Source organism: Cavia porcellus, unplaced genomic scaffold, assembly GCF_034190915.1.
Source record: "Cavia porcellus strain 051 isolate PalLab524CR breed Dunkin Hartley unplaced genomic scaffold, mCavPor4.1 scaffold_15, whole genome shotgun sequence".
Taxonomy (NCBI): domain Eukaryota; kingdom Metazoa; phylum Chordata; class Mammalia; order Rodentia; family Caviidae; genus Cavia; species Cavia porcellus.
The window spans coordinates 54,973,556-54,995,805 of NW_026947498.1; the positions used below are offsets into that span (position 1 = coordinate 54,973,556).

Below are 22,250 nucleotides of genomic sequence, written 5' to 3' on the forward strand. Positions count from 1 at the left end.
ATTATGATTATGGCAGTAGATACTTTATAAATGACTTTTATCAGATAGAGATAAGGTTCTTCTTAACCTAATTTCTTCAACGTTTTTATTTTGACTAGATGTTGGACTTTGTAAAAGTATATTTCTGTGCCAATTAAGATGATCTTGAACTGGGAATTTAGCTCAGTGGCACAAGTACCTGCCTGGCAAGTGCAAGGTTGTGAATTCAATCCCCCATACCAAAAAACAAAAATGATAGAGATAGAGAGACAATCTTGAGATTATTTTTTCTAAAGCAAGTTTCATAGTTATGAATTTCTCTAGGTATTCTTTATCATAGAAATAGCTTATTTTTCCATCATTTTTGAAAGATGCTTTCGCAGGACATATAAGTCTAAGTTAAAAGCTTTCTCTTCTAAGATGTGTAACACTTTTCTCCAAACTCTTCTGACCTTTAAAGTCTGTGTTGAGAAGTCTGCTGTAACTCTAATGGATTTATCTTATTAGTGGTTTGTTGCTTTTCAGTGATAGCTTTTCGGATTCTGTCCCTAGGCTGAACTGGTATTTTGACTATGATGTGTCATGAAGAGGGTTTTTTAAAAATCATGGCTAGTTAAAGTTCTATATGCTTTTCTTATCTTTGTGTTTAATTTTTCTCATATGTTTGGAAAGTTTTCCACTATTATTATTGAATGCTGTTTGTGCATTGAAGAAATAGTCACAAAGAGATTCATCATGCTACTTTAGAAAAATATGAGAACAATGCATCTGGCTGTTGTGGATTTTTGAAAATCTTTTTTATCTGTCTTTTCTAAATGTTCTACAATGAGCATGCATTAATGTGTATAATATAAATATATGTAGACATTTGTTGTAACGTATAGAAATTTTTAACTAAATTTTTTTCCACAGAGAGAAGTTGCAGCCAGTAGCCAAAATGAGGAAGAAATCGTTCCTGCTTTAACTTTACGTTTTTTGATAACACAACTGGAAACAGCTCTTAGAAACATTCAAGCTACTAATTATACTGTAGGTGTTTTCTCTATGAAAGCTTTATGTAATGGACCTGTGTAGCATTTTTCAGTAAGACAGTGGCAATGTGTGCTTATTTTGAGGTATTTGTGTATTTCCTATCTTTAATGAAGAGTACATATAAATTTATTGCCTGACACTTTTTATAGTGTACATTATACTTTCTTATGCAACTATATGTCTTCAATGAACTTATTGTAGTCCCCTTTACCAGATTTTTCTATCATAAAGAAACTTGAATTATAAAAATGGAGTTTCTGACTTAGAAATGGAGATTCAAGAACTTCAAAAAATAAGCCAGGCACAAAAACAGATACTGCATTACATTTCATCTAAAAATATTGAACTCTTACAAGTAAAATATAGACTGGTGGTCACAAGGAACTGGGAGGTAGGTAGAGTTTGAGATCTGAATCCAAGGATGCAGAATTCTAATTAGATAGGAGGGTAATTTTTCCCCCACAGAAAAAAATGATAGCTATATGATGTAGTACATGCATTAATTGGCTTGATTTAATCATTCTACAATGTACACAGATTTCAAAACATGTAGGTGGTAAATATATACAATTTTTATTTGTCAACATAATAAAGAAAAAAACTTCCCATTTCTCCTAATTATTAATCAGCTTCTATTCTGATATTTCTATGTTTGAAAAAAATCAGAACATCTGTCATAGACAAAATTTTTAAAATACATTTATCTAAGATCAAATAATAGTTTAGAAATAAATGGAACAATCTGAGGGAGAAAATTATGAAAAATATTAGAACACTGTTGGGTGTGGTACTCAAACCCTTTAATCCATGCTATTCAGTGGGGTGAAGCAGGAGGATCACAGATCCCAAGCAAGCCTGGGATTTAGCAAGAGTCTATCTCAAGATAAGAGAGAGAGAGAAAGAGAAAGACAGAGACAGAGACAGAAAGACGGATGGAGGGAGGGAGGAAGAGAGAGAGAGACAGAGAGAGAGAGAGAGAGAGAGAGAGAGAGAGAGAGAGAGAGATAAGGATGGTAGACCATTTGCCTAGCATACATTAGATTGTGCAATCAATCTCCAGTACTGCAAGAAGAAAAAAATTACAACTAGTAAGGCAGTACAATAAAGTAAATAAAAAATTCTTTTTTTAAATTTTTTTTTATTTTTTTATTTTTACTTTTTGAGACAGGGTTTCACTGCATTTCAGGCTGGCCTTGAGCTCACTTTGTAGTCCAGGTTGGCCTCAAACTCAGTGATCCTCTTGTGTCAGTCTCCTGAGTGCTGGGATTACAGGCATGCCCTACCATGTTCTACAGAAAAAGTTTTTTGTATAGTTAGATCAGTAGAATAACTATTACATGTGCATAGAAGAATAATTAGGGTTATGTTCAAAAAGAACTATGCAGATACCTTAAAGCCTAAAATATTAAATTCCATAAGATAATGGTGTACAAAGAAGTAATTAAAACTAATTCTTTAGTGCCCTCAGGACTAGAGTTCTAAACATTGATATGTGATGCTCCAGTGGAGATTCTGGATGGATTCGAAAAATGAAACAAAGAAAAAGAAGTTTAAGGCTTACTATCCCCAGAACTTCTTGGATGCTGCATACCTATATTTATTTCTGACTAGATTTCCAATCGTGAAATAAATCAGTATAAAATAAACATTAACAAATACCCATTGCTTAGCCTTTCTATACTTAGTAGTCATTACTTCAAAGATAATCTTAAACTAGGAAATGGAAGAGCTTACCATCTTAGTACCATTTGTGGGCTGAATTGGAGTTATGATTGAAGCAGCCTGCTTGGTGCTTTATCCTCATGATTATTCTCTCCCTGAATTCCATTTAAGACCGCCTTGCAGGACACAATAGTGGGATTTTGGGGCTGAGACGTAGATGACAATGACATTTGTGTTAGCATTTGGTTCTAGTACATGGAATAAGCTCTGCTATCTGGGATAAGGTAGGAAGAAAGGATAAGGGCTCTAGGTTACAAATGTTCTACTTACATCTTTACATTTCCAGAACTTTTTTGCCTTTTCATAGCATTGCTATAATTCTATACCTTCTGAAAAAAAAATGGCGTTATTTAGAATTGTATAAGCCATGGACTATGTTATATGAATCTGGCTTTTTACAAAGTTACAAAATCATAATTCATACTTGGGTAGTGCTTACTATGTGATATCCACTTTTCTAAGTGCTTATAAAGATTGACTCATTTACTTTTCATGACTACTGAATCTTATTTTTTCATTTAATACGTTAGGAAATTGATACATGTAGGTTAAATAATTTGCTAAATTTACCTGGTAGCAGGTAATGGAGCGAGTATACCACCAATAATAGTCCTGGCTTCAGAGTCCAGCCTATGAACTATGACATCATACTGCCTCTGCACATATGGGAATATCAACGTTAAAACCAGTTAGACACTACAGGGAGTTTTTATCTGTAAATTTAGTCCACTGAGGAAAAAAAAAAAAAAGAAGCATACATCTATCTCCACTAAGTTTGAAGCCCAACTTCTAACTCTAGTGTGTTGTCTCAGAAATGTATACTGTTAGTGATAAGAAGTATTCTCCGTGCAAGAATACAGTTAGATGAATACACATAGAAAGCTTATAGCCTATTTACTATCCTTATGTACTTTTGGAAAAATCTTGTTTATGATATGGAGCAATCTCAGTGAAAATAGATCATATGACAAAATATGGCCAGAATCTTCTGTAAGTATAGAATTAGCAAAAGAAATTAGGATTTGCTAGAAAAACAGAATCTCAGAGAAACTCTTTGCCTGCTATGTGCTAAAATTTCAGATTCCCAATAGAATTTCCCGTGACTAACATAAATCATGTTGTTTGCAAAGTAGCACAGTGAACTATCTTCATTGGCTAGTTAATAGTGGAAAATTTCTGAAATCCAAGTTTCCAAATATCTTTGTAGTCACACCCACTGTTCCTCTCCCTCCCCATCTTTCTTAATCTTTAATATGTTTCCATCTCTAATTTTGCATACTTTAGACTTAGGTGATGGAAATAGCTATGCATTCTAATTTTTCATTGTAAGAGTGATAAGTTTTATGTTTATGTTGTTGTGACAAAACCCATATGAGAAGAGTAATGAATTTTGATATAACAGATCATTGCATTTTTTAAGGTAGGTGGTAGATATTTTTCTGTTGATGTATTATCGAAAGTATTCCTCAAACTTAAAATACTATATAATGAGACAATTTTTGGAAGGTTTAATGTAACAAAATTTTGCTTTCATTTCAGTTGTTTTCATTTTCTTTAAACCAAATCCCTCTTCTTGGATCAAATTATCGAATACATAATATTATTTATAGTAAATACTAAATGATAGGTAATATAATGATAATTTTTACTATATAATTATTTAATAGACCTAAGATATTTAATTAAGCTTGCTATACTGAAAAGTAGCTCCTTTTATGTATATCTAACATTTTTCTTTCTTTGTAGGCACACCAAATTGATATTGGTTATTATTTGACATTACTGTTTTTGTATGGAGTAGCACTCACAGAAAGAGGGAAGAAAGAAGTATGTATGTATTTGTGTGGGGCCCATTATAAATCTGTATACATACATTGACTTCATTTTAGCAGGTTAAAATAATGATTTAAAATAAAAATTCTAGAACATTGAGTCCATTCATGGAATTTTCTATCATGTATTTGCATTGTAATTATGTCAAATATTATATTATTAAACTAAAAATACAGGCAGGGATACAGCTTAGCGGCACAGCTCCTGCCCATCAAGTGTGAGGTCATGAGTTTGATCCCTAGTACCAAAAAAAAAAAAAAAAAAAAAAACTTTAAAATGACATTGTAAAATATGGGCCAGAGGTTTAGCTCAGTGGCATAAGCATCTGCCTGGCAAGTGCAAGGTCATGAGTTCAATCCCTGGTACCAAAAATAAATGAATACAATAAAATAAAAATACATAGGAAGATCTTGATGTTAAGTTACAGATTCAGTTATTTTAACATTATTTCAAACATCTTTTTCATTTTCTAAATGCTTATTATATGTGTAAAATACAAAATGATCTATAAAACTTTGTCTCAATTTATTTTCTGATGTAGATTAATCTCTCTCTTAATCGTATCCTTTTACAAAACATGAATAATATCTTTAAAAAAAAGTGAGGTGCATATAAAAGTCCGATAACTAGGTAGAAAATGTCTAAAGTTTCAATTTTATCTTTTTTTTTTTTTTGCATGTGTGTGTGTCTTTTAGACATGACTTTGCTCTGTAGTTCTGCCTGCCCTTGAGCTCACTTTGTAGCCCAGGCTGGTCTTGAACTTGCAGCAATCCTCCTCCCTGAGCCTCCCAAGTACTGGGATTATAGGCATGTGCCACCATGCCTGGCTTGTTTCTTTTTCTGATATTTGTGTTTCTTTCTTTTCTTTGTAACCTTGACATTTCTTTGCTCTTTCTGCTTCCAAATCTGTACCCTTTACTTGGTTTTATAAATTAAATATATGATTGTGACTTGTTACAAAGTAGAGTTAATAACAGTGAAAATGAAAACATTTCTGTCTTAAGTAATTTCATGCAATACAATTTATTATTTAATGTGATGTACTTGAAAATATTTTTAAACAGGGTCATCCAGCATTTTAATTTTTTTCCAGAGAAACCAATGCCATTATTCCTATTTCATTATGACTGAAGCATCTATTACAATTGATATGGAGTTTTATTTCTGCATTGCTTATGATAAAGATGTGCTTCCCCCAAAGAAACTATGTCTTCAGTCAAGAAGGCATTTCTCAGCTGGAATCAGTGGTACACACTTTATGATGCCAGCACTCTGGAAGACTGAGGCAGGGGGCTCTCAAGTTTGGGCCCAACTTCTAAAACTTACCAACATAATGTGACCCTGTCTCCAAATTTTAAAAAATACTGGAAATGTTGTTACACTTTACTATGTAAAGGTCCTGGATTCAACCTATAATGCCAAAAATTTAAAGGAAGTTGTTTATTTCCTATTTGAAAAATTAGGAAAACCTGTGGTGCAATTAGAAGAAATTATAAAGAATTACAAAGAATTGTGCTCTAGACATTCACAAAGCCCCTATTTTGGCAAGTAATATTTGTCTCTTTTATATATAAAAATTACAATAATTTTTCACTTTGAATGCTGATGTTGCACTTCTGTTTATAGATAGATATTTTAGGTACTAAGTAGATTATCTATCTTTGTGATTGCATACAGAAGTACTAAGAGATGTGAAAAAATCACTCTTAAAGTTGTCTTTATTTCTCCAGTTTGGGAAACAGTTTTTTATTGTAAAAGAAATAAATGTTTTTCATATCAACCCAGTTTATGTTATTGTTTATGTTATTGCAGGATTATACAGAAGCAGAGAATAAATTTCTGGTGATGAAGATGGTGATCCAAGAAAATGAAATTTGTGAAAACTTTATGTCTTTAGTCTATTTTGGACGTGGCTTACTTCGATGTGCTCAAAAGAAGTAAGGGTTTCATTTAATTAGGTAGATCTTTAGTGTCAACTTTCAGCATTGTAAAGTGAGAATAAAATTTAATAGTATACAAGGGATCATGATATTTATGCTTGTACATTGTTTTGTTCTTTTTTATCTTTTCCTATAGATAATTTCTTTAATACACTTAAAAATACTAAATAGAAAACTTAAAAGACTGTGGCAATACGAGGCATCCTAGCATTGACATTATGACCATGGGCTTTGGAGTCTGACAGACCTGGGTCCATATACATTATCTTCCACTTCACCTATGAAAATTCATGTTGTTAACCTTTATGTTTTTAATCTCTAGAATGGTACCAATAGTATTTTACCCCTTATAGGTGGTTAACAGTAACTGGAACATAAAATAAGTAGTACTTAATAAATGAATGATGGTTATAATTTTTAATATTATCACCAGTGTCTTAGGATAGAGTTTTAAGGTTTAAATTTGTTTATAAAGGGCTGAAAGGGTCCAAATGCTGAGTCTGAGGAATATTGGTTATTTTGTATTTTAAGAAAGTGAAACTGTACAGTTACATAGATTATCTGTTTACTTCCTAAATGGAAATCCTTAGTCTTTGTAGCATTATCATTGATTTTATTTGCTAACCATGTATCACAGTCCAGAAACTGTGCTAGGTGATGGGGGAATAGTTCTTATCCTCATGTAGCACATTGTATGGTGAAGGATATAGACTTTAATAAAGTAATCATTCATAAAATACTCAGTTATGAAATGTAAATGCTAAAGATCTATGAGGGAATATACAGTGAACAATATAAGCCTTTATTAGAGCTCTGGCCTAACTTTAAAAATCAGAACTCTCCCTCAAGAAATAGTGGTTTAGTGAGATTTACAGAATGAATCAGTGTTTACTTGAGCAAATCCCTATAAATTGTTACTGCTGCGCCAAATTATACCTAAAAATGTCACCTGTATGATAGTTTTTTTGTTTGTTTATCTCCTGTGTCTGTGGCATGCCTTTCTTTTTTTTTTTTTTTTTTCCACAAAGATACTTAAAAGTCTTCCCATTTGCTAGGTCTGATTAATATGAAGCCACACATTTAGTGGGCTAACATGCTTTACAAAATGCTAAATAATCAGAATTTCTTCAGTCTGTATTGTGAGAGAGTAGGAGAATTAACATAGCATGAGACAGGACAAAGGTTGTTTACTGCTGTCCTTTCTTACAACTATTTATGGTTTTTATGTAAACTTTTATGTTTATCTGTTTATGTATAGGCATGGGAAAGAATTAATTTTCTAGATCACTGACACTAGAAAACACAGTTGTATGATAGCATCCCTGTCCTCTAGAAGACAACCCATTACTGAGATTCTCAGCCATTGGTATTATTGCTCTGTATTTCTTATTGTTCTAGCAAATGAAGAGTTCTGTGAGCCTTCCCAGGAACATTGTCTACATTGTCTAGTGATGAGCTCTATGTTGTTTGTTCTTTGTGGTGCTGGGGATTGAACTATGGGCCTCATGCATACTACCCCTTTCCTCTTATTCCTGAGCCGCTTTGCAGGCCAATTTCTATGTCATTATGCAGTAAGTTCATTCTAAAATCTTACTTTTGTGAGTCTTCTGACTCATTTTTACTCTGCCAAGAAATTACTACCCCAAGCATTTCTACCCCAATTAGTATGGACCATTATTATTATTATTATTTAAAGAGTAAGAACAATAGTAGAGAATTTCATAACAAGATTAATAGGAAATCAACAATGGTAAATATATTGCCTATTGTTACCTTCAAAGTGGTTCATCAGATTAGAAGTTACAGGTATACAAAATTGATAAAACATGCTGGGGGTTTAGCTCAGTGGCACAAGCACCTATCTGGCAAGCTTGAGGTCTTGAGTTCAATCCTCAGTACAAATTGGGCTAGGGATATAGCTAGGCAACACAGCACATGCCTGGCAAGTGTGAGGTCCTGAGGTCAATTCCCAGTATCAAAAAACAAAACAAAACAAAATTGATCAACATAAGCACAAAGCATTCTTTTCAAAGAAGATAAGTTAGTAGTATAATTATCTTAACTATCTTATATATATATATATATATATATATATATTCTTTTCCCTTCCTTTCTCCTTTCCCCCATTCTAGTTGTTCTTTCCTCTTGAACAGTTTCTTTCCCTTTCACGATATCTATTGTAGATTTTGCTTCTTATTTACTCTTTCAGTTTTTTATGCTAGGGAGATAATACGATGTTTACATATGTGAGTCTGATTTATTGCACTTATGCATCCATTTACCTATAAAAGCCTTGAGTTTATCCTTCTTTATAGCTAATAGTATTCCTTTGTATAAAAATGCCACATCTTTATCCAAAATTTTAGTAGTATTTTTGGCAGTGTGGTAAGACTGGCTTCATTTGGTCTCTTTTTTAGGAATGTGTATCTTGAATTCTGTGAAAATTGTTTCCTATTAATATACACTTCATTATTCAACTTTGTTTTTGCCCATTGATTTATACTTTTAATATTCTGATGCGTGTTTCTGCCTATGTATATACAAGTAGGCTCTGCAAATCTTACAGCGAACAATTTTTTTTCCTAGGCAGAGACTTTGTTTTCTTACTTGGACTCTCCTTTATCTGAACTTAGACATACTTTTCTGAAGGCAGTAACAGGACATTGAAAGATGATGAAGAAGAAAAGCATCTTCTGATACATGCATTTCTGATGATATTTTCACATAGACTCTACTTAATGAGGCTTTATGATTACATCTTGTTTTCACAGTGTGACCTGAATCAATAGTTGGTTGACATGTAACTCTCATTCTCTTTCTTCAACACCTCCAAGACAGTTAACAAAAGCCAACTAATTCTACCAATCCTTTCATTAAAGTGGCCCCCGTTTTATTTAGCATTGAGTTACTACATAATTTATTGCCTGCCTTCCATCTATATGTCATCTCAATCTACCATAGGTGACAGTTCTAGTATTTATATTTGTATGGCATGCCAGAGGTTATCACCACTCTACTTAACACAAAAGGGGTTACTTGTTACTTCATTGGTAAAGTGTACATTGTTAGAGTACCCTTCAGTCTAACTGTATTTTAAAATGCCTTACAGATATAATGGAGGGCTGCTAGAATTTCATAAAAGTTTACAAGAAATAGGAGATATAAATGATCATTGGTTTGACATAGATCCTACAGAAGATGAAGACTTACCAACAACTTTTAAAGTAAGAAATAACTTTATCTGTAACCTATCAGAATCATCTTTGATAAAGTATCATTTAAGCCAACTACATAATATTCTGGACGAAGCACTTTCTGTTATTGGAAATTTGCTTTTCATAGAAAAACACTTGAGCTTTTATTACCTAGGGTGCAATGTATGATTCAACACGTAAGAAAAGTGTTGTAGTAAGCAAGATGAAATGATTAATATCCATGCTAGTCTGGTACTTTATATGGTTAGGGTCAAATGTAATAGTGATTTTTAAACTTATATTTACCATTATTATATTAACTTGTAAACAGTCAATGCTTTGTTCATAAAATTTGGCAAACGATGCCCAAAGATAAAAGTAAAATTTATACATATTTGTTCAAATGGAGAAGCAATTATTAGCCTTTTTCTTTTTACTTTTCTTTTTATGTTTATTTCTTTTCTATTCTATTCTATTCTATTCTCTTTTCTATTCTATTCTATTCTATTCTCTTTTTCTTTACCTTGGCTTCCTTTTTCTTTCTTTCTTTTTTTGTGGCACTGGTATTGAAGCCAGGGCATTTGCACAGAGCTACATCCCCAGCCTTTTTTAAAAAAATTTTTTATTTTAAGACACAGTCTTGCTTAGCTGTTCAGGCTGGTTTTGAACTTTCTGTTCTCCTGCCTCAGCCTTCTAGAGTGCTGGGATTATAGGCATGTGTCACCAGTCCTGGCTAACATTTTCATTTGTGTCTTCCCACACAAACTTACAGGTACAAAAACTCAATACCTTGTATTTTTCTAAATTGATTTAATGCTAAATATTTGCATTTGTGGTCTGGAAATATATAGTAGTTTTAATTGCCAGTAATTAGATTATTATAGAACATTATTTTTACATAGTACCTCATATAACTATACTTTAACGCAGTCTTTCCAGTTGAATATTTAGTTTATCTTAAATATTAGTTTTTTATTCTTTAATTGATTAAGTGATCTTTGCATATTTTTCACATCATTCCATTAAAATGAATTTATAAGGGTGGAATTTTGAAATGGGTGTTTACCTACTTATATTTCTACATGGTCCCTCAGAAAAATTGTACCGGTTTATATTAAGAAAATATGAGTGTCATTTCCCCATACTTTTTGGTGTTCTTTATCTTTTGGGTAATTTTTTTCAAAGCTATGTAAGTTTAATTAATATGAACATAGCTATATCAGGTTGTTTAAAGTTAATGTTTGGATAAAATCTTTTTATATTTATATTTTATATTTAAACTGACTTAAGTATATAAGTATATTCATATTTTAACTGACTTTTACCCCAAACCATTCCTCAAAATAAAAAAGAATATTTCATAAAAATGCAAAATTTATTTATTCTGGTCTATGACAACTCAAAATTTATGTAGTTCTCATAACAGGTCCTCAACTTGTACGACAAAATTGACAAAACTAAAAGAGAAATTAACAAATTCCAATTATGGTAAAATAATTTGATGCAGTAGACTATAATAAATAAACTGTACAGATTGTTTTTGATATTGTTGAGATAATCATATGACTTTTAACTTTGACTTATTATAGCTTTTTAGGTATTGAACTTCTATCCCTGCCTGCCTTCCTGGTAAAATACTCTTCTCTTTTCTTAGCTCTTGCAATGAATGTTTATTTTGCAAAGTATGAAGTTTGCCAGAAAAAAAAGAAAAAGCATTTCTTTTGGCTTTTTTGAGACAACGTCTCAACGTACAGTTCAAGCTGGCCTTGAGGTCACTTTGTAGCCAGGCTGGTCTAGAACTCACAAGGATTCTCTTGCTTTAGTCTGCCAATTGCTGGGATTACAGGTGTGTGCCACCACACCAGGCTTAAAAAAGAAAAAAGAAAAAAGCATTTTTAAAGGTCTTAAAAATTAAGTTTCTTCTCTGTCATCTCTAATACCTAGAAGTAAATCCAATTCTTCTAAAACATCTTTTTTTGTTTATTTACCTATTTTTCAAAAAAACTGGTATTCTAAGATTTTTTTCACTTCAGGTATTATCTGGACTTTCCATTTAATACACATACACTTTTATATACCTATGCGCCCACACACACACACACACACACACACACACACACACAGTTACTCTCATATTTTATCAGTAGGTTAAATTCTTATTAAATTGACCTCACCATGAAAGTGCTCATTACTTTTCTATTATGTAGAACTCTGTATTTCTTAGAATTCAAATTTTCCTCTCTTTAGGTTAGCTCTCTTGTTTTAGTGGTGCAACTACTTGAGCAGCTTCCCATAAAAGAGTGCTTGTTTGGGATGTAAATTCTTTTGCAAGCTTAAAGTCATTTACTTTTGTCACATTTCATCTATATTTTGCCTGCGCATTGTGAGTTGACAATAATTTCTAAAAGTATTTTCTGTTATCCTTTGTCTCAGTGTTTACTATTTTAAGGAAATCTGATGTTACTCTGATTTTCAAAACTTTACATGTGATTTGTTTTCTACTTTTGTTCTACGAGTTTTAAAGGCAAATTCTTTGTACCAACAATGTTCAGAACTTGTTCTCTATTCTGATATAATTTCTTGATTTATGTGCTTACTACTTCTTAATTTCTTCTTTTCTTTTTTCAGTGCTTATTGTCAGATTCTTTGCATACTGGACTGATTCTTTAGTGTTATTTCTTTTGTATTTTTAATCTTTTTATTTGTTCAGCCTTCTGATAGATTTTCTCAACTTTTTCTGTGTGTACTGATATGTATGAAATAATCTATAGATGATTATTTGTCATGCCATATGCATTTAAAATACTAAAAATAATTCTATCAGAAATTCAGTGTGACCTAAGAATAAATATTAAAGATGCTGCCTAAACACCGGTGTTTCACTAATATTTAATCAGCATTTTAAATGTGAAATTATGTTTCAAGTTGTAATTATTGGCATTGGAAGTAGTTCAAGAGATGAAGGGAGGGGGAAAAGGAAGAGATAGGGGCTGATAAAAAATTACAATGTATTATGTACATGCACCAACTCCACACAAATTAGGTAAACATTATGTACTGCAAATGTATATTAATGAAACATTTTTTAAAAATTAATAAAGGAAATGTATTTCTATACTGTACCTTTGCCTGTTATTGCAAATAACAATTTGCAATACTGAATGATGTGTTATACCACTGTAGATACCAATGTAGTATCCTAGAAGCTGATTCTGGTGTGTGTGTGTGTGTGTGTGTGTGTGTGTGTGTGTGTGTGTGTTTGTGTCAAGTAATTCTTAATAGGAACATGCCCAAGTGTTATGGTATAGGTTAAGATGGTGAAATACAGTTTCAAACATATGCATCTCTCTTTTCTTTATTTTGTATCATTCAGTCAGAAATTTAGTATTTCTAGTTTAGAGACTTGCTATATATTAATTACTTTGAATGAGGGAAATGTATTTATTCTATTACTGTCTTTTAAAAAATATGTATACAGATTCTTCAAAAAGGGACATTGTATGGACATACTACTTACAATAAACATTAGAAATATTATTTTAATTTTTACTAATTCATGAAAATTCTTTTTCTTTTAAAATTTAGGATCTCCTCAATAATTTTATCAAGACAACTGAAAGTAATATAATGAAACAGACCATTTGTAGTTACCTAGATTGTGAGCGATCTTGTGAAGCGGATATTTTAAAGAACACAAATTATAAGGTAGTATAATTACCAGTTAATTATTTTTTAAATGTAATTATCAAATTAAAAGTAGTTAATTTAATTATAGTGGCTCTACAATTGGGAAGTTTTTTGACTATCTCTGAGATATATTCTGAGTCAATAAAAGAATGAATTGGTTTTAGAAGGTTTTTATAGTATGTACTTTGAAATTTATAACTATTATACCTATTATTATACAGCAAAAGTAATCTAAAATTTGTTTATAGTTAGAAATATTAGAGGTTGAGAATAGTAGCATTTCTTTAAGAACAGAGATTGTGCTCCTCAGTAATTATCTGAGTATTATCTCTTCCATGAGTCTTTGTGAGAGAGTGGTTGAGAGAGAGAGAGTTTTGATATAAAGAAATCCAACAATTAGAGCACTTCTAATAAATTTCTCTGAATCAGTTAGAACAAGACTGTGAAATCACAAGGTGGAATAAGATGTGGACATCAGTAAAAATTAGACCTCACTTTAAAAGATAATTGAAACCTCAGTTGCAAGGCCTAATGTAGTACAGTAGTTAGGAAAGATGGAGAGAGACACAGCCAAGATCTGTTCATTAGGATGGAAGACCAGTACGTTGACCGTGTGAGGTACAGTGATCAGGGCCAGGCACTTCTGTTTGGTTTAGATGACCTACTAATGTGGTCCTAAGCCAATGCAGGGATCCAGTCCAATAAACAGTTGCAGCATAGAGTCCTAGGCAGGTAGAGTTTTATAATCTAAGCAGAATTCCTATTAAAAGGAAATCGGTATGTTTCCCAGGATGTTTAGAATAGGAAATACAAAAAGTCCATCTCCTGAGGTAACACAGTACTCAGGTGCTGTTACCAAATGAACAAATAAGAGCTGTGGGTGATGGATGACAGCAAATTCAAAGAGTAATGCTGTGGAGTGGAACTGGCGGAAAAGAGGAACGTAAAAATGAAGGTGAAGAGGAGTACACATATATTCCTCTATAGATAACATTGGTTTAGTTTCTACTATTTTGTAGTAAAATCAATGCTTTTTTAAAACTGTCATAATTTTTCAGTTTTTAAAGATGTAAAGTTCTTTGGTGATCTTAATCTCTGCTGGTAAATTTTGAATTCTGTGTAAAACTTTTCAGTTACAGTTTTAGAAATGAGGTGAAGTAATATTTTCTGTATCTACTTTGCTATTTTCATTATCAACATCTTACTTTCCTCCCTCAAAGGGTTTTTTTCAGTTAATGTGCAGTAAAAGTTGCTGTGTTTATTTCCACAAAATTTGTTGGAAAAAATTCAAGAATTTAAAATATCCAGGTGAAAATGATCAGGTATTATATTTGTTTTTCTTTCTCAAACTTTACTATAGCATTTCTTCTTCTCTTTTCTTTATGCCATCTTCTTTTTCATTTTTTCTGTTCCCATTTTGTTTTCCTTCTCCTTTTTTCTTTCTTTATTCTCTCTAATGTAAGCACCATACTCCCATACTCATTCATCATTATCATTTACTAAACAGCTCTTTACAGAGGGTGTTTTGCTAGTTGCTTTTCTTAGTGATTTGTGTCAATTTGTTCTCTTCCCTCTAGAAGTTAATCCTCAAGGATAGAAATAGTGTTGCATATATGCCCATGAAGGATATACAACCAAAAAGTAGAATTGCTTAATAACCATACAAAAAGGTTAATTGCATAATTTTAAGAATAATTTTTATTTTAACAGTGAGAATAAGGAAAAACTTTCATTTCCGTATTTGGATTTATTTATATTGTAAGTTATTTACCACTGAAGTGAAGTGGAAACCCAAAATTCATTCTATATTCATTAATCTTTAGTGAGCTAATTATGATAAATTGAGTCTGTTACTTTTGGTCCTATAAGGTTTGCTCTGTGAAAAAACAGAAAAACTTTATAAAGCCATTGTGATATAATAGAAAGATCATTGGATGCAGAGTTGGTAGAAGCCACTTACTAATTTTATTACATTTAACTTGTAATTTAACTTGTAACTAAGTGTAACTTTTTCTGTTCTAAAGTGAGGATAAGATAAACTTTTGTAGATTTATTGTTAAGTATAAACAGATAAAGCACATAAGCTAGCACTGCAAACTGTAAAAACAACAGGCATTATCATTTTTTAAAATACCATGAAATACTTTATAGTTTCTTTCATTGTCATGGCAGTGAATGTCAGTCATCGTTAGAAGGAGAAATAAAAGAAACACAAATAACTTAACCAAACGAAATAGCAAAGTCAGAACCAGAGAAAAGACTTCTCTTTTTCTCTAGAATCCTCACTTATTCTCTGGAATCCTCAAGTATCCAGTTTCAATATTTTTAAATGTTTGCTTAATTAGTACATCTACATAAAGTTGTTTTTCATGGAGCAGCAAATATATTTTAGCCTGTAATATAGCTCCTTAAAGATTTTGAACTAGAAATGATCAGAGAAGACAGTCATTGATATAGGACATGGACAACCTATGAACAGCTAACTCACATGTTTAGCAATAGCTTTCATTTTGCCGTATAGCAGCATCTGCTCTAACTATGTGCACTCAAATTTGTACTTTAGTGAATTATCTTTTTATTGTTTTTCTATTAATAACTTTAGAGTTTTAGTGGCAAAAAGTGTTTGAAGGAAGAATGCACAGGTGACATGGTAAGGATGCTACAATGCGATATACCTGGAATTGTTAAAATTTTGGTAAGTATCTTTTTCTTACTTTTCTTGTTTACCTTCACTGGAGTAGAATTTTTGTCTTGAAACAGATTTGAAAAGATTAATAATAAGATCCTAGCCATATATTCCTTGAGGTAGATTAGCTCCTCTGATCTTTCTATTCCTATGATTAATGAAAAGTGATCTTTAAGAATAAGAAAATTTAAGAATAGTGACATAGAGAAATAATTAAATTTGACCTGAATTTACCGATAAGATTATCATGAGCCAAGGATTATTTATTTCTGTGCCACATAACATTAAAAGTAATTTTAGAAGTTCTGAAACTATTTTAGTCTATAAATATCTTCCTATGAGTATATCTATAGATTATAATTAATGAAGTATCATGTTGAATTTTCAGATTACTATAAGCCAGACTTACAAGTAGAAATGAATTTTACTTAATCTTTAATTCTATTTTTGTATTTCAAATTGTGGTATTTAAATCTTATTGTACTGTAAAGTAGAACAGTGTTTTAAAGGTACTTTGCTTTGTTATTTTTAAAAAGATTATATGTTGCTAACCATTCTGTTTTGTTTTATATTCACTATGGATTTATTATTGTCTCTTTTTAAATGTAAAGACTAAAAGATCACATTAAAGAATCTTGGAAATTTACTTTAGGGCTTTTTTTCATCACTTGCAGTTTGAAGTTGTGAGAAAGGATGAATATGTAGCCATTGAAAATTTAGGAGCAAGGTAAGCTTGAAATAAAATATTGTGTTACTATTTCATGGATATATATATATATATATATATATATATATATATATATATATTTTAGTTGTTCTTAGAACACTGCTAAATTGTATGGAAGTATTAGATGTTTAGATTTCAGTATGAAAAATCATACTGAATCTCCTGCCATTTTTTCCTCTCTCTATTCCGACTAGTTTAAACATTTGTATTTTAAAGCAAAGGACAAAAAAAGGTGAGTATTTTTCTCTTACATGTAAAAGGTCCTTTGTTAAAAACAAAACATACTTGTCTTAAAGTTGTTGTTTAAGTTAGGTTTTCACGAAGACTTTGTCTTATCCTTCAAATTTTATTCGGGCCTCTAAACTTGCCTCACAATGGGAATCTTTCTGTTTCTTAGATGAGAAAACTTTAGTGGTAAATAACACACACACACAGAGACAGATTTTAAGCTGGGAAGTCAGGGAGATGTAGTGTTATAATTAAAATTAGAAGTTTTGATATAAGAAGTTATTTTAAACCACTGATTTTTTCCTTCTGTTTAAAGTATAAATATGTATAATTTTCTGTCTACACAAGGATAATGCATGTATAGCTAAGACCTCAGTTTTCCCTTAATGGAGTCAAAATCTGAATGTAGCACAGATCTCTCTGTTAAAGCTTTGACCTGTGCATCTTTCTGCATCCTGAATATTTCTACCTTTATCTTTATGAAATAATTCAGCATGTCTAAAACTGAACCCTTGATCTTCTTTGCAACATTGCCCTATAACTCTTACATGTCTGTAGCCTTGCATTTCACTAGTCTTTCACTAACATAGCTGTCAGCAGGACTTTTCTTAAATAAAAATTAAAATATATCACTTTTGTGCTTGAAAGTCTTTCGTAAGTTTCACGCTGCTCTTAAAACCAAGATTCCGTGCTGTCAATCTTCAGTTATCTTGAAACCCACTGAATTTAATAGTGTCATCTCTTGCTTTTACCACATGCCAAGCTTCTTTTAGTTATATAGTCTACACTATCTATACTAAGCTTCTTTAATTTCTTCATTGTGTCATCTCATAAAATGTCCGGATTCTTAACCAAAAGTAAAACTGTTCTGTTTTACAGGCCTTGCATGAATCAGTCTGCTCCTTTGCGTTTAACTAGTTAAAGCATCTGAAAAGCCTTCCTTAATGAAAGTAGATGTTTTTATCATATATTCTTTCAGGTTAAAATTTACTAACTTTATTGTACCTTGGCTTTTTCATTTTCTATAATCTTCATGAGAACAAGCGCTTTATTTTGCATGTATCATCATGCCTGACACATAGTTCGTACCCATAAATATACAGTAATTGTAGAGATTATAAATTTCATTATTCTCCAATGGAATGTATAATTTACTTTTGTTTTAATCAGTAGTTAACCTGGTTGAATGTGAGTTGTCAATTCTGTTTTTAGGAGATAGTAGCTCTAGCCTCAATCTAGCTACCTATTTTTAATCTATTTCACAGTTTTGTGGTACAGGTGTTCTGACAAGAAATGGAGCTTGAAAGAATTTAGAGATTTCTTGTCTGTCTTTCCCTTGTAGGATTCTCCCATCTCTTCAGTGGTCATATGTCTCCAACTTCAATTTTCTGACTTCTTCAGCCAAACAATCCTTAGATTTGCATGACATCACCATGTTTATTCCTGGTACTTGGAATTTGTATTGCTCTTTTTCCTTTTTCCATTCTTATCAGAGATTTATTCAGTTTTGCTGCTCTTACTAAAGAATCAGCTTTTAAAATTTCACTGATTTTTCATTTGTAATTCCATTGATTTCTGCTCTTTGTTATTTATTTGTTTCTACTTGCTTTGCATTTAATTTGTTTGTATGAAGATGAAAGCTTTTACTATTGGTTTGAAGTCTGTTCTTTACAAACTGTTTTCCCATAAGCTGTTGTTTTAAATATATCCCATACATTTTGCTATATGTAAATATTTTTTTATTACATTGAAAGTGTTTTCCTATCTAGGTGTCTGTGTGTGTGTGTGTGTGTGTGTGTGTGTGTGTGTGTGTACGTACCCAGGGTTACTTGGAATTGTGTTGCTGAATTGTGAAATGTTTACGAACATTTCAGCTGTCTTCTCAGATATTTATCCCTAATTTAATTCCTGTGATTACACAATATCTTTTTCAAGTACTATAATCCTTTATAATTTGTCATTTTGCTATGTGATGCATAATATTTTATATTTTGATGATTTTTGAAAAACATCTTATTCTACTTTTGTTTGAAGTGTCCATATATATTGCAGAAGTTAGTTTGTAATCTTGTTTCAGTGTCCTATATCAATACTAATTTTCTGTTTAATTTTTCTTTCAGTTACTGAGAGGAAAATGTTAAAATCTGGTGCACAATCTATTTTGTGTTTGTCTGTTACCTGTTTGTGTATTTTGCAACTGTTTTAGTAGCTTCTACATACATTTAGGGTTATATTTTCTTGGTGAATTGACCCTTATATCTTTATATAATATTCTTATTTTCCTTAGTAATATTCCTCTGTCAAGTCTCTCTGATATTAATGTAGCAGCTGCATTTTACATTTTAACTAGTTTATTTTTTTCTTGAGTTTTTATTTTTTTGTTGGTACATATTTGCTGTAATAAGAATCACATTTCTCATGGGGAGTTGGTACTTGTACATAATACATCTCAATTCTTTTTTCATCCTCTTGTGCCCTCTCCTTTCCCTTCTGTCCATCTCTTGGTTCCATTCCCATTTGCAAAAGATTTGTCTCTCTATTTCCTGTTACCTTTTACTTTGCTCTTAATTTATATTTTGCATTTTGCATATGAGAGAAGCATGTGATATTTAAGCTTGTATCTGATTTATTTCACTTAGCATTAAGTCTCAAGGTATACCCATTTCCTACAAATGATTCATTTGTACATGATTCATTCCTACAAATGATTTCTTTTTCTTTATGGAAAAATAGTACTCAGTTGTATATAAATAGAACATTTTCTTTATCCATTTGTCTGTTGCTAGGCATATAAGCTGCTTTTAAGATTTACCTTTTAGTGAATTGTGTGGCTATAAACATGGACATATATGTATTACTGTAATATGTCTTTAATACTCATGGGAAGATACTGTGATGGGAATTGCTGGGTCAAATAGAATTTGTAGTATTTTTATAAATCTCCATACTGATTTCCATAGTTGTCATACTAGTTATGTCCCCACCAACAATATAGCGGATTCATTTTTTTTTCCACAACCTTGCCAGTATTTGTTAATATTTGATTTCTTGATGATAGCCATTGTTTCTGGAGTAGAACAGAATTCAGCATTGTTTAAATTTGTATTTCTCTAATGATTAGAGATGTTGAACATTCTTTCGTATACTTTTTGGTCATTTGTATTTCTTCATACTTTCAGATTCTCTCTGATACTAATATAGTCACTGCAGTTTACATTTTTTTTTTCTTTTTATTGGTACTAGTGATCGAACTCACGACCGCCTGCTTGCAAGGCAGGCACTTATGCTGCTGAGCTAAATCCCCAGCCCCTGCAGTTTACATTTTTAAAATCAACATATTTCTGGTTATCATTTAAACTGTTTACTCTTTTGCATACTTCGACTTAGTGTATTTAAAGAGTAGTTTTTGTAGATAGCATATATCTTGCTTTTTCTTATATCTAACTTGATAATCTTTGCCTTTAAATGGAGGATTTTATTCCATATAACTTTTCTATTATTTACGTGGTTAGATTTAAATCTACTGCCTTGTTTTTTTAATCTGCTTTTTAGTTTATTTCTAACAGTAGTCTTTAACGATAGTACTAAAAGGAGACATTTTTCAGCATTTATACCTAGAATTGAAATTGTTAATCAACTTATTTTCAGTTTTACTAGGTTTTGCCAGTTTTCTACAGTTGCTTTACCAATGTATACTTTTTATCAGCACTCTAGGAAAATTTCTTTTACTTACTGTCTTAGCCAATTGTTAAAATTATATTGTTAAAATTTGTTATGCCCGATGCTGGTGGAGATTGGCAGTGTTATAGTGGTGATGGAGATAAGATCAGTTAATAATAACAAATAACTACAGCCAACACCAAAATTCCTGTCCTCATTAAGCTTCCATCCTAGTGTAGTTATGTTTTTATTTTCTTTTGTCTTCTGTATGAGAGGTGATTTCAAAGCCAAGCCACAAAGCATTTTTTTCATCCATTTAATGGTAAGGTTTACCTAGTTATAGTCTACTTAGTAAAATTTGCTATTTATTTCCTCTCTGTTTTCTAATTGTTTTTATTGCTATTATATCAGTTTCTTTGTTTTTAAAAATCATTCCGTATTAAATTGTGTCTTCTTAGAATAATTATGGCCAAAAATTTGTGAGGCAAAAGAGGGGAAAAGAGTTCCGGGTTTGCTACTTTTTGTATTTTTTTAAATAATACAAATCATTATTTTTGTTGTTGCTTCTGTTCTGCTACCACGCAGCCTTTTAACTAAGCTTGTCATGTGATTCTTTCTATATGAAACATAGTAGTAATCCTTAAATCTTTATTGCAGGAAAAATAACAATATGGGGTTGTCATTGTTGGTATTTTTATATTTGTTCTTTCATTTTTCTTCTTTGGTCTTGAATTATTCCCACTAGGAAAAAAATATTGAGTTAGCCATGTTTGTACTACAAATCTTTACTTATTTTTGGCATTAGTTCACTCTTAACTTTTTTCCCACTTGCAGTTATAAGAAGTTGATGTCTCTGAAAACAGCTGATACTGATATAAGACCGAAGATCAGTTTAAAATTTAATACAAAAGGTATTATTTTATTTTTGTATGAGTCCTGTTGACAATTATGTTAACGTGTTTTACTTTGCTTGTAAAGTGCCAGGCTGTTAACAATCCTTTTATCACCTACTGTTTGTCATGCACTGAACTTAAAACTTACACCACTAAGCAACACTTTGGCATAGGCTTGATCTTGCAGACAAGTGTGTGGATCTCATATTCCTTTTGCAAACTATGTGGAGGTACTTTAGGTCTGCTGCATGGGTGTGACTACATAGTAAGGTATGCCCCGTCAGAGGTTTCCTTCAGTCTCGCTGCCCTTGTTGCATTCCTTTTCAATAGAGCAAGCATTGAGTACCCTAATATGCCAAAAATGAACATTTGAAGTTTGAAACCAAGTGGTCTAAACTTATGTGCCAACTACTTAGAAGTGCTAGGAAATGCTGTATCCTACACTTGGAGACATTACAGACCTTGTTCTTATGGAAGAATAGTTTGGTGGCATTCCTTGCTAGGGAGAATGGCTATCCCTTATGCCAGCTCTATATTTGGTAAACTAGAGAGAGCCCATTGAATCATTTGGTTTTTAGTTTTGTTCACCTCCACAATGTTATAGCCAGTATACTAAGCAAAAATATCAATCAAAAAATCTCTAAACACAAGATAATAAAGGGTAAAATA

The 22,250-nt window shown here is 31.6% G+C and overlaps 1 protein-coding gene across 5 annotated transcripts in view; it reads left to right on the forward strand.

Annotated features, from left to right (window-relative positions):
* Window positions 1–22,250, forward strand: part of Dzip3 (DAZ interacting zinc finger protein 3) — an 85,974-nt gene that overhangs the window by 24,329 nt on the left and 39,395 nt on the right. For 4 of the 5 annotated variants that reach the window (XR_010039415.1, XM_063224912.1, XM_063224914.1 and 1 more), the window contains 9 exons: window positions 892–1,008; window positions 4,480–4,560; window positions 6,379–6,503; window positions 9,616–9,730; window positions 13,286–13,405; window positions 14,608–14,709; window positions 15,990–16,082; window positions 16,748–16,800; window positions 21,523–21,599. Coding sequence is in view for 4 of the 5 variants with exons in the window: in XM_063224912.1 (XP_063080982.1) it covers window positions 892–1,008; window positions 4,480–4,560; window positions 6,379–6,503; window positions 9,616–9,730; window positions 13,286–13,405; window positions 14,608–14,709; window positions 15,990–16,082; window positions 16,748–16,800; window positions 21,523–21,599 (883 nt within the window). In the remaining variant the exon portion in view is untranslated. Of the gene's footprint in view, window positions 1–891; window positions 1,009–4,479; window positions 4,561–6,378; window positions 6,504–9,615; window positions 9,731–13,285; window positions 13,406–14,607; window positions 14,710–15,989; window positions 16,083–16,747; window positions 16,801–21,522; window positions 21,600–22,250 lie in introns of those variants that run through there. The other variant, XM_063224915.1, reaches the window with a different exon arrangement.